This window comes from Oncorhynchus masou, chromosome 26 (genome assembly GCF_036934945.1).
Source record: "Oncorhynchus masou masou isolate Uvic2021 chromosome 26, UVic_Omas_1.1, whole genome shotgun sequence".
Lineage (NCBI taxonomy): Eukaryota > Metazoa > Chordata > Actinopteri > Salmoniformes > Salmonidae > Oncorhynchus > Oncorhynchus masou.
This window is the reverse complement of record NC_088237.1, coordinates 17,976,299-17,992,084: the sequence shown is the minus strand read 5'-3', so window position 1 is coordinate 17,992,084 and position 15,786 is coordinate 17,976,299. Positions and strand designations below refer to the sequence as shown.

At 42.1% G+C, this 15,786-nt stretch overlaps 1 protein-coding gene across 1 annotated transcript; it reads right to left on the bottom strand.

The window, feature by feature from the left end:
* Nucleotides 1-7,085: 7,085 nt before the first annotated feature.
* Nucleotides 7,086-11,734, bottom strand: LOC135514928 (E3 ubiquitin-protein ligase Hakai-like). Its single transcript, XM_064938668.1, has 6 exons — nt 11,658-11,734; nt 10,884-11,051; nt 10,638-10,744; nt 10,455-10,538; nt 10,266-10,339; nt 7,086-8,409 (listed from the first exon to the last, which is right to left on the bottom strand). Exons 1-6 carry the CDS (start codon nt 11,668-11,670, stop codon nt 7,392-7,394), a joined length of 1,464 nt encoding a protein of 487 aa, XP_064794740.1. The 5' UTR covers nt 11,671-11,734; the 3' UTR covers nt 7,086-7,391.
* Between the last annotated feature and the right edge of the window lie 4,052 nt (nt 11,735-15,786).

The following is a 15,786-nucleotide window of genomic DNA, read 5'->3' as shown; positions in this document are numbered from 1 at the left end:
ACAAGTAGGTCACATGGGGTTTAACATTTCACATTGTGAGATGATGCCTCATTCTTTTGCTAAAGAAATGAATCAATGAATTCAACGTTCCCATTGTGTGTCTTGTGGCGTAGAAGCCATTGTTAGTAAGAAGAAGAACTTAAGAGGTAGAGCGTAAACTTGGCACAGACCATGAAGGAATCATCATGCTGATCTCTGTTAAATCAAGTCAAATCAAATGTTGTTTAACACATACACATGGTTAGCAGATGTTAATGCGAGTGTAGCGAAATGCGACAGTGCAGTAATGTCTAACAAGAAATCTAACAATTCCCCAACGACCACCTAATACACACAAATCTAAAGGGGTGAATGAGAATACAGTGCCTTGCGAAAGTATTCGACCCTCTTGAACTTTGCAACCTTTTGCCACATTTCAGGCTTCAAACATAAAGATATAAAACTGTATTTTTTTGTGATGAATCAACAACAAGTGGGACACAATCATGAAGTGGAACGACATTTATTGGATATTTCAAACTTTTTTAACAAATCAAAAACTGAAAAATTGGCCGTGCAAAATTATTCAGCCCCTTTACTTTCAGTGCAGCAAACTCTCTCCAGAAGTTCAGTGAGGATCTCTGAATGATCCAATGTTGACCTAAATGACTAATGATGATAAATACAATCCACCTGTGTGTAATCAAGTCTCCGTATAAATGCACCTGCACTGTGATAGTCTCAGAGGTCCGTTAGAGGTCCGTCAGTCCCAGCTTTGATGCACCTGTACTGACCTCACCTTCTGGATGGTAGCGGTGTGAACAGGCAGTGGCTGGGTGGTTGATGACCTTGATGATCTTTTTGGCCTTCCTGTGACATCGGGTGCTGTAGGTGTCATGGAGGGCAGGTAGTTTGCGTTGTGCAGACTGCACCACCCTCTGGAGAGCATCGCGGTTAGGGCGGTGCAGTTGCCGTACCAGGCTGTGACACAGCCTGACAGGATGCTGTCAATTGTGCATCTGTAAAGGTTTGTCAGGGTTTTTGGTGACAAGCCAAATTTCTTCAGCCTCCAGAGGTTGAAGAGGCGCTGTTGCACCTTCTTCACCACGCAGTCTGTGTGGGTGCACCATTTCAGTTTGTTTGTGATGTGTATGCCAAGGAACTTAAAACTTTCCACCTTCTCCACTGCCGTCCCTTCAATGTGGATAGGGGGGTGCTCCCTCTGCTGTCTCCTGAAGTCCACAATCATCTCCTTTGTTTTGTTGACGTTGAGTAATTGGTTGTTTTCTTGACACCACTCTCCGACTGCCCTCCCTTCCTCCCTGTAGGCGGTCTCGTCATTGTTGGTAGTGTTTCCTACCTTCACCACCTGGGGGTGGCCCGTCAGAAAGTCCAGGACCCAAATGCACAGGACGAGGTTGAGACCTAGAGCCTCCAGCTTGATGATGAGCTTGGAGGGTACTATGGTGTTGAATGCTGAGCTTTAGTCAATGAACAGCATTCTTATATAGTTATTCCTTTTGTCCAGATGGGATAGGGCAGTATGCAGTGTGATGGTGATTGCGTCGTCTGTGGACCTGTTGGGGCGGTATGCAAACTGAAGTGGGTCTAGGGTGGCCAGTAAGGTGGAGGTGATATGATTCTTGACTAGTCTCTCAAAGCAATTCATGATGACATAATGATTAGATACAGTGTTCCATGACATAGAATGACCAGGTGAATCTAGTTTGAAAACCATAATACCTTATTGATGTCACCTGTTAAATCCACTTCAATCAGTGTCGATGAATGGGGAGGAGACAGCGTGAATAAGGATTTTTAAGCCTTGAGACAATTGAGACATGAATTGTGTACTGTATGTGTGCCATTCAGAGGGTGAATGGGCAAGACAAAATATTTAAGTGCCTTTGAACTGGGTATGGTAGTAGGTGCCAGGCATACCGGTTTGTGTGCCAAGAACTGCAAAAAAATGTACACAACCATTTCCTGTGTGAATCAAGAATGGTCCACCACCCAAAGGACATCCAGTCAACTTGACACAACTGTGGGAAACATTGGAACATCCCTGTGGAATGCTTTCGACAGAAAGGGAAAGGAGGATGCCTAGCCAGACTTGCCCCGGATAATTGAGGCTGTTCTGAGGGCAAACAGTGTTCCTAATGTTTTGTACACTCAGGGTTTGACTAATTCTCCAAGACAAATTTCCCCTCAGGGATAATAAAGTACACTGCTCAAAAAAATAAAAAGGAACACTTAAACAACACAGTGTAACTCCAAGTCAATCACACTTCTGAAGCAACACAGATTAACAATGAATTTCACAGGCTGTTGTGCAAATGGAATAGGCAACAGGTGGACATTATAGGCAATTAGCAAGACACCCCCAATAAAGGAGTGGTTCTGCAGGTGATAACCACAGACCACTTCTCAGTTCCTATGCTTCCTGGCTGATGTTTTGGTCACTTTTGAATGCTGGTGGTGCTTTCACTCTAGTGGTAGCATGAGACGGAGTCTACAACCCACACAAGTGGCTCAGGTAGTGCAGCTCATCCAGGGTGGCACATCAATGCGAGCTGTGGCAAGAAGGTTTGCTGTGTCTGTCAACGTAGTGTCCAGAGCATGGAGGCGCTACCAGGAGACAGGCCAGTAAATCAGGAGATGTGGAGGAGGCCGTAGGAGGGCAACAACCCAGCAGCAGGACCTCTACCTCCGCCTTTGTGCAAGGAGGAGCAGAAGGAGCACTGCCAGAGCCCTGCAAAATGACCTCCAGCAGGCCACAAATGTGCATGTGTCTGCACAAACGGTCAGAAACAGACTCCATGAGGGTGGTATGAGGGCCCGACGTCCACAGATGGGGGTTGTGCTTTCAGCCCAACACCGTGCAGGACGTTTGGCATTTGCCAGAGAACACCAAGATTGGCAAATTCGCCACTGGCGCCCTGTGCTCTTCACAGATGAAAGCAGGTTCACACTGGGCACATGTGACAGATGTGACAGAGTCTGGAGACGCCGTGGAGAACGTTCTGCTGCCTGCAACATCCTCCAGCATGACCGGTTTTGCGGTGGGTCAGTCATGGTGTGGGGTGGCATTTCTTTGGGGGGCCGTACAGCCCTCCATGTGCTCGCCAGAGGTAGCCTGACTGCCATTAGGTACCGAGATGTGATCCTCAGACCCCTTGTGAGAACATATGCTGGTGCGGTTGGCCCTGGGTTCCTCCTAATGCAAGACAATGCTAGACCTCATGTGGCTGGAGTGTGTCAGCAGTTCCTGCAAGAGGAAGGCATTGATGCTATGGACTGGCCCGCCCGTTCCCCAGACCTGAATCCAATTGAGCACATCTGGGACATCATGTCTCGCTCCATCCATCAACGTCACATTGCACCACAGACTGTCCAGGAGTTGGCGGATGCTTTAGTCCAGGTCTGGGAGGAGATCCCTCAGGAGACCATCCGCCACCTCATCAGGAGCATGCCCAGGCGTTGTAGAGAGGTCATACAGGCACGTGGAGGCCACACACACACTACTGAGCCTCATTTTGACTTGTTTTAAGGACATTACATCAAAGTTGGATCAGCCTGATGTGTGGTTTTCCACTTTAATTTTGAGTGTGACTCCAAATCCAGACCTCCATGGGTTGATAAATTTGATTTCCATTGATAATTTTTGTGTGATTTTGTTGTCAGCACATTCAACTATGTAAAGAAAAAAGTATTTAATAAGAATATTTCATTCATTCAGATCTAGGATGTGTTATTTTCGTGTTCCCTTTATTTTTTTGGAGCAGTGTATATCACATCCTATAAAAGGAAGTGATGGAGACAGTGACAGTAGATCTCAGACTGTCTTCAGACATAAATTCAGTCCATATTATGTGCGTTATCAGGTCATTCATTTGGAGATGAAGACTGCTGGACATTTTTATTGAGCACATTAGTCATATGGATATTCCTCTCAGTAAAACAACCTTGGAGTTTAAGGACAGTTTGTTCGGGACATTTCATGTAACTGGCAGTAGGAGTAGTGATTCCAAAGAAATGGAATTGAAGAAGTGAAATTGGATCAATTGTCGTCTACTATTTTTTTTATTCCTAAAGTAAATGGAATATAAGGATCTGATAAACCTAAAAGAGAAAAGTGGCTACTATAGGTAGTTTACATCCAATCCTATAGGAAATGGATGATTTGAAGTGTGTGTTCCTAGAGTCATTGGAATATCATTCCAGTGTTTATCAATAACGTACAGCAACATTTGCAACAAAGTGGAAGCTGTTTGTATATTCTATCACACAGTACTGTAGTACATGGTCCATAGCCATGGGAAGTAGGGGTGCTGGGGGTGCTGCAGCACCATACCCAACAAATGACTAATGATATTAGCAATGGGCTAATGATATTTATTTTACCTACCTTTTTTTTACCCATTTTTACTCCCCAATTTCATGGTATCCAATTGTTGTAGTAGCTAATCCAAAATGAAATATAGAATTGGCTCCCTATCGCAACAAAGCCTCCTTTACTCATGCCACCAAACATACCCTTGTAAAACTGACTATCCTACTGATCCTTGACTTTGGCGATGTCATTTACAAAATCGCCCCCAACACTCTACTCAGTAAACTGGATGTAGTCTATCACAGTGCCATCCGTTTTATCACCAAAGCCCCATATACTACCCACCACTGTGACCTGTATGCTCTTGTTGGCTGGCCCTCAATACATATCCGTCGCCAAACCCACTGGCTCCAGATTATCAAATAAGTATTTGCTAGGTAAAGCCCCACCTTATCTCAGCTCACTGGTCACCATAGCAACACTCACCCGTAGCACACGCTCCAGCAGGTATATTGCACTGGTCATCCCCAAAGCCGACACTTACTTTGGCCACCTTTCCTTCCAGTTCTCTGCTGCCAATGACTGGAAAGAATTACAAAAATCTATGAAGCTGGAGTCTTGTATCTCCCTCTATAACTTTAAGGATCAGCTGTCATAGCAGCTTACCGATCACTGTACCTGTACACAGCCAATCTGTAAATACACACCTGACTACCTCACCCCCATATTATTACTTACCCTCTTGCTCTTTTGCACCCCAGTATCTCTACTTGCACATCACTTCAGTATTAATGCTAAATTGTAAGTATTTTTTCCTCTATGGCCTATTTATTGCTTATCTCCCTACTCTTCTACATTTGCACACACTGTACATAGATCTTTCTATTTTTATTTTATTTTGTGTTATTGACTGTACATTTGTTTATGTGTAACTCTGTGTTGTACATAGGTACACCTATGTAATGGCCGAGCTGTTTCATCAGCTTCTTGATATGCCACACCTGTCAGGTGGATGGATTATCTTCGTAAAGGAGAAATGCTCTCTAACAGGGATGCAAACAAATTTGTGCACAACATTTTTGAGAAATAAGCTTTCATTTCAACTCATTAAACACGTGACCAACACATTACATGTTGCGTCTATATTTTTGTTCAGTGTAAATACCAGACACACATGTAGTTTTACTACTCTTGATAAATCCAATCCTGTATAATCAACATGTTTACTCAGTTATAACTTTGATGGCATTCTCAGTGGAAAGGTACAAATCAATACAATGCACTTCAGGTAGCCTGGTGGTAAGGAGCAGTGACTGTGACTAAAAGGTGACCAGTGACTAAAAGGTTGTAGGATGAATCCCCGAGCTGACAAGGTAAAATCCCTAATTGCTCCAGGGTCGCTGTCAATAATGGCTGATCCCCTGGCTGTGGCCCCACTCTCAGTGGGAGAAGAATATGCAAAAAATCTATTTCACACCTGTGCAGGTTACCCACTTGTACATACAGTGAAACAGGATTATATAAGCACCCCCTAATTATTAACTTTGATTGAACAAAAGAGTCTGTCTCTGAATGATGTCATCAGCAGGTGTCCAACATTAATTGGAAGTTCTATCCTCTTGCTGGGGATGAGCTTGATAACAGGGTCTATTCTCCTGCGAACCGAGAGTCATGGAATTTCGGGATGGAAGATCTGACAGAGAGCTCATTATTTTAGTTCCGAAATGAAATATTGTCCAAGGTCAAAGTGATGTAAACAAGTATGCTATAATGGTCAATTTGAAACCCAAAACCTTTTACTTTTTTTCATTTAGCAGACACTCTAATCCAGAGCAATTTACAGTAGTGAGTGCATACATTTTCATATTAGTCTCCCATGGGAATTGAACCCACAACTCTGTTGTTGCAAGCACCATGTTCTACCAACAAAGCCACACTGTTATAGGCTTATTCCAGATGTTTATTAATAATGTGAAGACCAATTAGTGGGAAGTATTGGAGTTAACATGGGAGAGCATTCCTGTGGAACACTTGACACCTTGCAGAGTCCATGCCCTGACAAATTGAGGCTGTTCTGAAGGCAAAGGGGGGTGGAACTCAATATCAGGAAGGTGTTCCTAATGTTTTGTACACTCAGTGTATAGTTCTGTGTAGCAAAGCCATTTTTTATGGACATACAATAAAGTTGCTTATTTTCAAATAGCCTCAACAATCCTTAGTATCAACAAAGCAAATACTCCACAGCAAAACACTATTAGCTACATATGTTTGTAGCAGAATAATCCCCTGACGTATTTGCTAGGGAGGGTGACAATAAATAGCACTGCAACACCCAGGCAGGATAACACAGTTGATAAGTCACAAATGTTAGTAAAATACTTTTTAATAAAGTAATCTTAGGGTTTCGTCCTTGACATAATTACAGTGCCACCCCGCTCAAAATGTATTTACTTTCTCCCAGCAGCTATCTTCTTTTATCACATGTTTTGTTCAATCATGTTACATGACCTGGATTTCTACTTTTATTTTAAGCTTTCCAGAAATGAGAAAAAAGCAATTGTCTGAAGAACGGTGTTGTACCATCTGACATAAAAAGGGGGACAGTTTGATTGAAAAAGCTTTAAATAAAAGGTTAAAATCCAGGTCATGTGATTAACCAAAACACAGGGCTCTCTCCACAAACAATGTCAAATATTAGATCATACACTGCCCCCTACTGAAATGGATGAAAGTTTCCACAACTAATATTATTGAAAAATAATGAGATTTAACGCTTTGTTAGAAAATATTTATTGAGACGTCATCAAACCAAATTTTTTCAAGATACAACAATGTCCATTGGAGACAAATACAGGAGCGATTCAAATGTATCGTTGCTCATTTGACAGTCCAAAAGGTTCATATCAATAAAAGTGAACAGCTAGATACATACATTCACCATAGACTAGTCTCTTTAAAGTGTTTCCATAGAAATGACAGTCATACAGAACCCAGAGACTCATGTTCACATTATTCAAACCATTGGAGAAGAAAAGGGACAGGTCAAACAATGCCCCTGACTTTGTGGGGAGTTGAGAGTTTACTGATAATAAGGGCGGTAGCGGGACTGATCGGGGTGATGGGGTCCAGGCATCTGGCCCTGAGGTGGGGGGCCCTGCATCCTTGGAGGAGGAGGCCCTCTAGGGGCAGGCCACATCCCAGGGCTCAGACCCCCTTGCTGGTTAAAAGGGGGACTGAGTGTGCCCTGGTCCTCAGGGAATTGCTGCATGGAGTTAGGGTTGTAGTGGTGGGGAGGAGGGGCGTTGACTGGAGGACCACCGTGTGGAGGTGGGGGGCCTGGAGGAGGGTGGTTCATGTAGGGGGGCATCTGACCCATGATATGTCCTGGCGGGGGGGTAATGGGAGGGGGTGCGTTGGACATAGGCGGGGGAGGGCCGGCCTGGTTGTACACCATGTGGGGTGTCCCAGAGCCCTGGGGCGGGTGCTGCATGGGGTGGTTGATGGGTGGAGGGGGAGGAGGTGGAGGGCCATAGTGCTGTTGCGGTGGTGCCATCATGTGGTGGGGATGGGACACTACAGGCTGACCAGGGTAGTCCCCGGGATGGTGGTGTGGGGGTGGAGCAGGGCCCGGGCCAGGAGGGAGAGGGTCACGGGAGGAAGAGGTGGAGGAAGAAGCGGAGTCATCCTGGATTGGCACGGTGATGAGGTTGCTGCGTGCGCGTGTAGTTACTGTGGCAATGCGGAAGGTCTCCTGGGAAAGAGGAGGTGCATCATGGGAAGCCGGTGGTGGCTGACCGTAGGGGTCATGACCCCCATGTTGGAGAGGGGGTGGGAGGTGCCCTTGGGTCTTGGGCAGGTGAGGCGGGGGCACGCGGAAGCGGTCAGGAACCTCTGTGGATGGGGGAAGGTGCAGGGCATCCTGGCGGCTTGCCAAAGCCTTGGCTGCCCTCATGTGGCGGTGGTTGATGTGGGCTTGCAGGTCACGCTGGGAAAGGTAGGTGCGCTTGCAGCCCTTCACAATGCTGCACATGTAGAGGGAGCCCCGCAGACACTGTTCGATGCGCTGGACCGGGTCTGTGCAGCTGAAGAGCTGCATACTAAACAACACAAAAGGTTGAGTTAGTAAGTGCAGTCAGCAACCACACATACAGAATGTATATTTTTAGATATTTAACCTTTAAAGGCAAATCAGTTATGAACATTTTTACAATGATGGCAGCCTGGACTCGAACCAGGGTCTGTAGTGACGCCTCTAGCACTGAGATGCAGTGCCTTAGAATGCTGCCCCACTCGGGAGCCCTGTATATGGACAGTTGAATACATTAGTGCAGCGATTCTCAACTGGTGGGACGTTTTCAATGTGTCGCGAGTAGTAATGGGGAAACATTTCCAGCCAATTGTGTAGAAAATAGGTTCATTAAGAAGCTTTGTTCAACAGTGTACACTAGTGGCGCCTAATGGTCAAAATAATTTACAACAGCCAAACTGGTATAGATGACATCGCACATGCCTTCACACTTTATCTTCTCCCGAAACCAATCAGGTGGTTGTTCGACAAAACGAAGCACCAGACGTCATTGATCATGTGCTTCTGATAATGTGATGCATGCCTCGGCACACTGTTTCGAAACAAACTGCTTAGCGATTTTGATGCATGCCCCGGGGCTCCGGTATCAAACGTAACGTCACTAGACACGGCTGAGTATTTTTTTTTTTTTACTTAAACAACTACAACCAGTAAGAACACGTGTAGAAATTATAATGGACATTGTACTGCCATCCTGTTAGAAGGTAACAGATTATTTTATTACAATAGTTAAGATGCATTTTCATTGTGTTCCATGGTGTTATTCACCTCCTAGTGGAGCTTTCAGGTACTTAGAAAGACTATGCAAACAGGAAGTAGAGAATTCGTTCTGCACGCATAGAAGCAGCTAAAAACAATGGTATGGTGCAGGTCTTTCAGTGTAGTTATTTCTTGTCACGCTTCAGCCTTAGAAAATATTTGTTTGTAAGTTCGATTCAAGCACTTAGCTAGTGATAATAATCTTGTTATTGATAGAGTTGCTTACATATCAATGTTGATTGCATTTACTCACACAAATTGCAGTGCCTTTCATGTATGTCGTTAGCTGTATTACTTTGCTCGTGCGTCATGCAAACAAATGGTAAAATTTACAATACTGTAGTTGTTACTGTTTCTAGTGTAATATGCTTTGTTATTCTACATAGATGGTTGTACATTAGAGTAATGAAAGGACTTAGCCAATTACCATATAAGTAACAATTAGCTATATGGTTTGGCATCATGCCAGATGCATGGTACCTTAGCACATGCTTTGTATTTATGCAACTTCAAATGTATAATGTACAACTACAGTATATCGGTGTGAATTGAATACTAAAGTATATTCTTTTCTGTATTTTGCAGTTTCACAACAAACGTTTTCAATATATTCACTCAAGAAAAGTCACGCCTTGGGAGTTTTGAGGACGTAGTTGTTAGCTATCTGTCTAGTTTTGCATGGGAACGCAACTCAAGGGCAGAATAAACATACTTAAAAAATATATATATAATTTAATCTCTACCATTTTTGTTCAATCAAAGTATTTTTTATATAGCTATTAATAGAGCTATTTAGCAGATCTGGTTGATGTTGTGGTCTCAAACAAGTGAGCTCATTAACATTCTTCATCAAGAATATGGGATTTTTTTAAAATTTTTGACAATGAAAAGGTGGGAATGTTTTTCTCTTGTCATATAATTGCTCCCTTTACTATCAATATAGCATTCAAAATATTTTTACAGATTGCATTAGGGATATTTTTTGTTTCACAATGCAAATATTGACTGAGACAAGCTGGTTTAATTTGGGTCCAGAGGCAAAACCAGTTGAGAACCCCTGCACTAGTGGGTAGGTTAAAAAAATAAATAATAATGTCAAGAGCTTACCCTGGGCACATCTTGTCTCCCTTCTTCTCGTGGAGCAATGCACACTCATAACAGAATACATGTTTGCATGGAATCTGGTGAGTTAATACAGATCATAACAGTATAAGCTGCTGCACTCATAGCCTCTTACTATAAAAAAAATATTAAGAGACACAACACACTATGTAAAACGTGCTCGAAGAGACATACCATGCGTCCATAGATCCTTATGGGCAGACCACACTTGTCACAAAAGTGTGCTGGAATGTCATCCTTTTCACCTATCAAATTCAACTGTGGGGAAAATACCAAGAGGTCTATGACACAGTAATGATGTAGGTGGAATGCATTCCTGCATTCCTCCCCCCCACACAATAGAAATTGAAACACTACCTTAAAGTCCCAAAACATTTGCTGCGGGAACTTCCGTTGACTTGCAAACACATCCCCAGCCTTGGTACCACAGTCGAACCTCTCCTCTTGTTTGAAGCTAAAACTCTCTAGAAACACAGATATGTTGCCTTACAGTAGTCCCATATGAAAGCTTACTTCTATGACCGAGCAACAGGTTTCCCTATCCCAATCCTAGCCCCTGGAAATTAAAACATTGAGATGAGAAAGCACTTGTGGCTGGCTAACCTTCATCCCCGGCCTGGGGTTTGGAGGGCTGCCTGCTCATGGGTCTTTGTGTCCGGGGAGCAGGTTTGCTCCTGATGGTTGGTTTGGAGATGAGTTTGATGGGGATGCGTCTGCGGACATCAGGGCCCCCAAGACTCCCCGAGCCGTCCGTGCCTTGCAGGTCATTGTCTGTGGGGGGAACGATGGGTCATTCAAAATATCAGTGACCAGAGTCAGTCATCTGCTACCAAGCGAACATTTACATGATACTTCCTACTAGCATTGACACTATAACCACGATAAATAGTTTAGCAAAGCGCTAGTGTTTCATTTTTGCCAACGCTAACATTTTCTGGAGTTTCAGAAGTTGATGGGAGAATGCAAACCTTAGCTAGCACATAGTCTAAGCTACAAACATAACATTATTTATTCTGAATATGTTGTCAAGGTTAGAGTACTGTCCTGACAATTTAAGTTATTAGATTAGCACTGGCAGATCAACTCCAACCGCCACTTTATTCTAAAAGTATAGCTAGCTACTACTGTAACAACACAGATCTGTGGACGCTAACGCTAGCAATTATTAGGTCTTTAGCTAGTAGTGGGCTGGCAACGAGAGGTTGCTACAAGGCCGCAATTTTTGTACTTTAAACACTCCACTCATAATGCTTGTAAAGTATAATTGAATATGAATACGTTTGAAAATTAAATCTATTTCGCTGTGTATCAAGTTAAACCTACTGATACACAAATAAAACTAAAATACAGCTAAACCTGGAGTCATTTGTCGCTTACCAATTTGGTCCATAATTCCCCGCAATGCAGTATGGGAAAGTATAATAAAAGGGGAGGAGTTGAGTTCAACCACTGAGGGGATGTCACCAGCGCCACAGCCAAAGTCACAAACCCCGCCCATATCTACAATTGACCTTTTTAAAATCTTAAACCTAACCCTAACCACACTGCTAACATTATGCCTAACCTCAAATGAAGAACAAAAAGCATATTTTTGTATTTTTTTTTAATTAATTAATTTTTTATTAACAACAAATCAATACAGATCAAATAAAATACAAATAACATTTGATTTGATTTGATACAGGAAGTACATGTGGAAACACAAGTATATTTAAATAATATACAAAGGACAATTGGGCTAAGGGGAACAATATCACATTGCACAAGGACCTTAAGGGACACACATACACTTATAATTCCAACAGGTTTTTGTTTAGTATAGTAATTAATTGTCTTAAAATACAGTTCAATTTATTTTTGTAGGGTAAGAAATGTGGTGTTTTGTTTGTAAACTTACATTTGTGACTATGAAATTTGGCAAAAAGAATAATGAAATGATTTACATAAAATTGTTCAGCTTATTTCTATCATAGGTAAAGAATCCAAGCAGTACATCTCTCCACAATAGTGTAAAATCTTCATAAATGTGTTCAATTATAAATCTACTGATGTCTTGCCACAGATTCCTTACATCCTTACATACATTACCAAAAACAGATGCAACACCGTTTCTGGGTGGTCATTACAAAAGGTACAATCTGAGTTGATGTTTTCCTTAAAGTTCTTCATGTAGTAGTTGGCAGGATAATATTGATGAATAATTTTAAAGGAAACTTCCTTAATTGTGTTAATAAGTAGGAATGTGTGTGGCAACATCCAAACTTTTTTCCTACAAATATTATCAATAAATCCATTCCAATAAGGCATGACATAATGTATAGATACAACATCCTGCTGAAACAAGGTTCGTATTGCTCTGTTGTTGAATGGACCAAAAGAGAAACAAATCTTTCATACTGATGAGTTAACAGGGTCAATGGAAGGTAGGCTCTGAGGGTCAGGGGTCAGGTCTTGACGCGTTCCTGAATAATAAAGAAACACCCGAGAGAATGGCATCTAAAACAATTGCAAAATCTTTAGGTGTTAGAGGGACCTTGTAAGGTGACAAGAATTCCTTATAACTAAGAAAAAACACCCTCTGCATTTACCAGTTGGCTCACCCATAGGATATTATTTCAGAACCAATATTCTAAAAACAAAGAAGCATTTTTATACAATATGTCGCTATTATTCCATATATAATATCTGTGTGGAGAAAAATTATGCTTATAAATTAAGGACCATGACAAGAAAATCTGCTGATGAAAAACTGTCAGTTTCACTACAACTTTATCACTATAATAATTGCAAACCATCACATTCCGAGTGTAGAATATTACCACCAAAGGTATTTTTCATTGTAGTGACCAGATCCATGGGAAAGCCAAATATCTTTGCCCCACTGTGACCTCCAGAAGTTGGCATCAGCCCAAAATAGTGAGATTCTTGAAAAAAGCACAAATCTGTTCGAAATTGTTTAGAAACTAAAAAATAAGGCCTTGTGCTTCACATTGTTTCGTAACCCCCTAGCAGTAAGAGAAACTATAGACAAAGACAAAACAACAACGATTATAGAACAGTATAAACTGTAGGATGAGTCAAAAACGTATGCGCAGTGAACGTAAGCGACAAGGAACCGATATCTGCACCATTTAAGTAAATTTAAAGTGAAAATAGCTTATTCCATAACTCTGAGCTAGATGTTATCCGACTTTTGAAATTCAACTTATCAGAAAATTATGTTCTAGACCAAACCAAGGGTTCTCTGTAGTAAGAGAGACTAAAAACCACCCGTAGTGTAATCAGGAACTATTCTGAGAAATAAGATACAAAATAATAATTTAAACTAAAAAATTTAAAATAATTTTAATCGCCCCTTGCCCTGCAAGTGTAAACACGTCCGACGTCATAAAACGTCATCAGAAGTGTCCGCTAAATTTGAGGGCTGAGGGGAGAGGGTGTGTCTTTTACGTGTTTGGAATGAGGCCAAACTCATGTGCAGAAATAACGGTCGTCACGCGTCAAATTTGGCATGTTGCCAAATCAAAGGCACTCCTTCAATATTAAGTCGTTTTTGACAAAAAAATAAAAAGTGTCTGTTTTTGACTTTGTCTAGGTTGTAGTCATAGCATCTTCTGCTCCCAAAGACATTGGCTCAAATCTGGGTTATGCCTTTAGATTTTGAGAAAATGAACAACTAAGGAATAATTTTTCACTTCTCTCATTGACCTCTCAAACCACAAACCCCGGTCTGGTCTGCTTTGTCTGCTTATAGCAAGCGTTCACGAAAGTCTCACGATGTTGTACCTCTGAGTTTAAAAACTCTGTGGTTGAACGCAGCGTATTCTTCTTCGTGTGTTTTTTCCGGCCGACTAGACGCTTCGTTGTGTATTGCTGCTTTTCACAGTTCGGAAAGTGAATTGCACATTTGTTCACAAAAAAGGGATATGGGGAAAAGGGAAATTGCACCACCATCTAACCAGATACTGTATATACCCTTTTTTGGTGTCCCGAGTGATGCAGCAGTCCAAGGCACTGCATCTCAGTGCAAGAGGTTGTCACTACAGTCCGTGGTTCGAATCCAGACTGTATCACATCCGGTCGTGATTGGTAGTCCCATAGGGCTGTGTACAATTGGCCCAGCGTCGTCTGGGTTTGGCCGGGGTAGGCCGTCATTGTAAATAAGAATTTGTTCTTAACTGACTTGCCTAGTTAAATAAAAAAATAAAACAAATACCACTATCCCCAACACACCCCACCACCCCTTCTCTCAAAACCCCTTGTAGTTATTCTGCACTAAAATCTTTGACACCCAAAAACATCTCTGCTGCTGCTACTACCAGTTCAATCTTCTGGGATTTTCTTTCCATCTGTGCAGTACAATTAATGACCATAGCAATAAACACCAAGCAGCCACCTTACTAAAGCAGAAACTGTCCGGGTCACTCTGTATTGGCCTACTAATAACACAATTTGCCCTCCACTAATAACACCCTTTGCCCTCCATCCTCTACTTTCATCACTGCCTCAGCAAATGACACTTTGTGCACTACTCTCACCCTGGAAACATCAACATGCCCCCCCCCCCCTAACCGGTGTTCAGGGGGAACCGGTTAGTTGAGGTAGTATGTACATGTAGGTAGAGTTAATTAAAGTGACTATGCATAGATGACATCAGAGAGTGGCAGTGGTGTGTGTGGGGGGCTAGACTTGGCGCTCCGGTACCGCTTGCCTTGTGGTAGCAGAGAGAACAGATGTTGGTTTGGGGTTGAACCTCACGCTCTTCTTTCAGCCCCGCATTTCATCCCAGCTCAAGGCAGCATCAAACAAATATAATAAAATATACAAATATAACAAAGTCAATTATATATTTATCATACATAATAATTGTGTTGCAAATGAAATGCATTGTGTTTGTGCAGAAAAACATATGCTTTAACATTGTATTATATCTGTAGCAATACATGAAATATAAAAGTTATTCCATGGACAGTGCAGATGATGCATGGTCATTTCTGTGTTCAACTGGTAATTAGTGGTAAATCAATTGATTATCTTTTGATGGAATTAACAAAGACCTCTAGTCCACTCTAGTGGAAAAATGCCTTATCAGAGGAGCAGGCCAAGACCATTCGGTCCACTATCCTAGACAGTAATGTCGCAGACAGGAGAAGTCATATATACTTGTGATTTATTTACATTAATATGCAGCTCATTGTCAACAATCCACTGAAGCCCCAACCTGGTCCCAATGTATTGAAAACTGTAGCAGACAGACATAAAATTCCCCATGTATGCATCCAGGAGCTGGTGAAAAAAAAATCAACTCTTTATCCCAATCATAATGTAATAATGGAAATTATATTGTTTGATAAATCAACAGTCTCAACGGGGAACAGCAAAGATTTATAGTTTATTCCTCGTCTCTCTCTGAAGTCTTTGCGCCAAGAAAGGTTGACGGACCAAGATTCAAAGGTCAGATTAGGAAGGAAGAGGTGGTGTTTGCTCAGTTTTGTCTAGGACAGTG

What these genes read in the sequence shown, in the direction of transcription:
- LOC135514928 (XM_064938668.1), bottom strand. An exon ending in ACCCCAGGCCGGGGATGAAG is followed by an intron (nt 10,745 to 10,883) that starts GTTAGCCAGCCA and finishes CTGTGTTTCTAG; the next exon opens with AGAGTTTTAGCTTCAAACAA. An exon ending in TAAGGATCTATGGACGCATG is followed by an intron (nt 10,340 to 10,454) that starts GTATGTCTCTTC and finishes TTAACTCACCAG; the next exon opens with ATTCCATGCAAACATGTATT.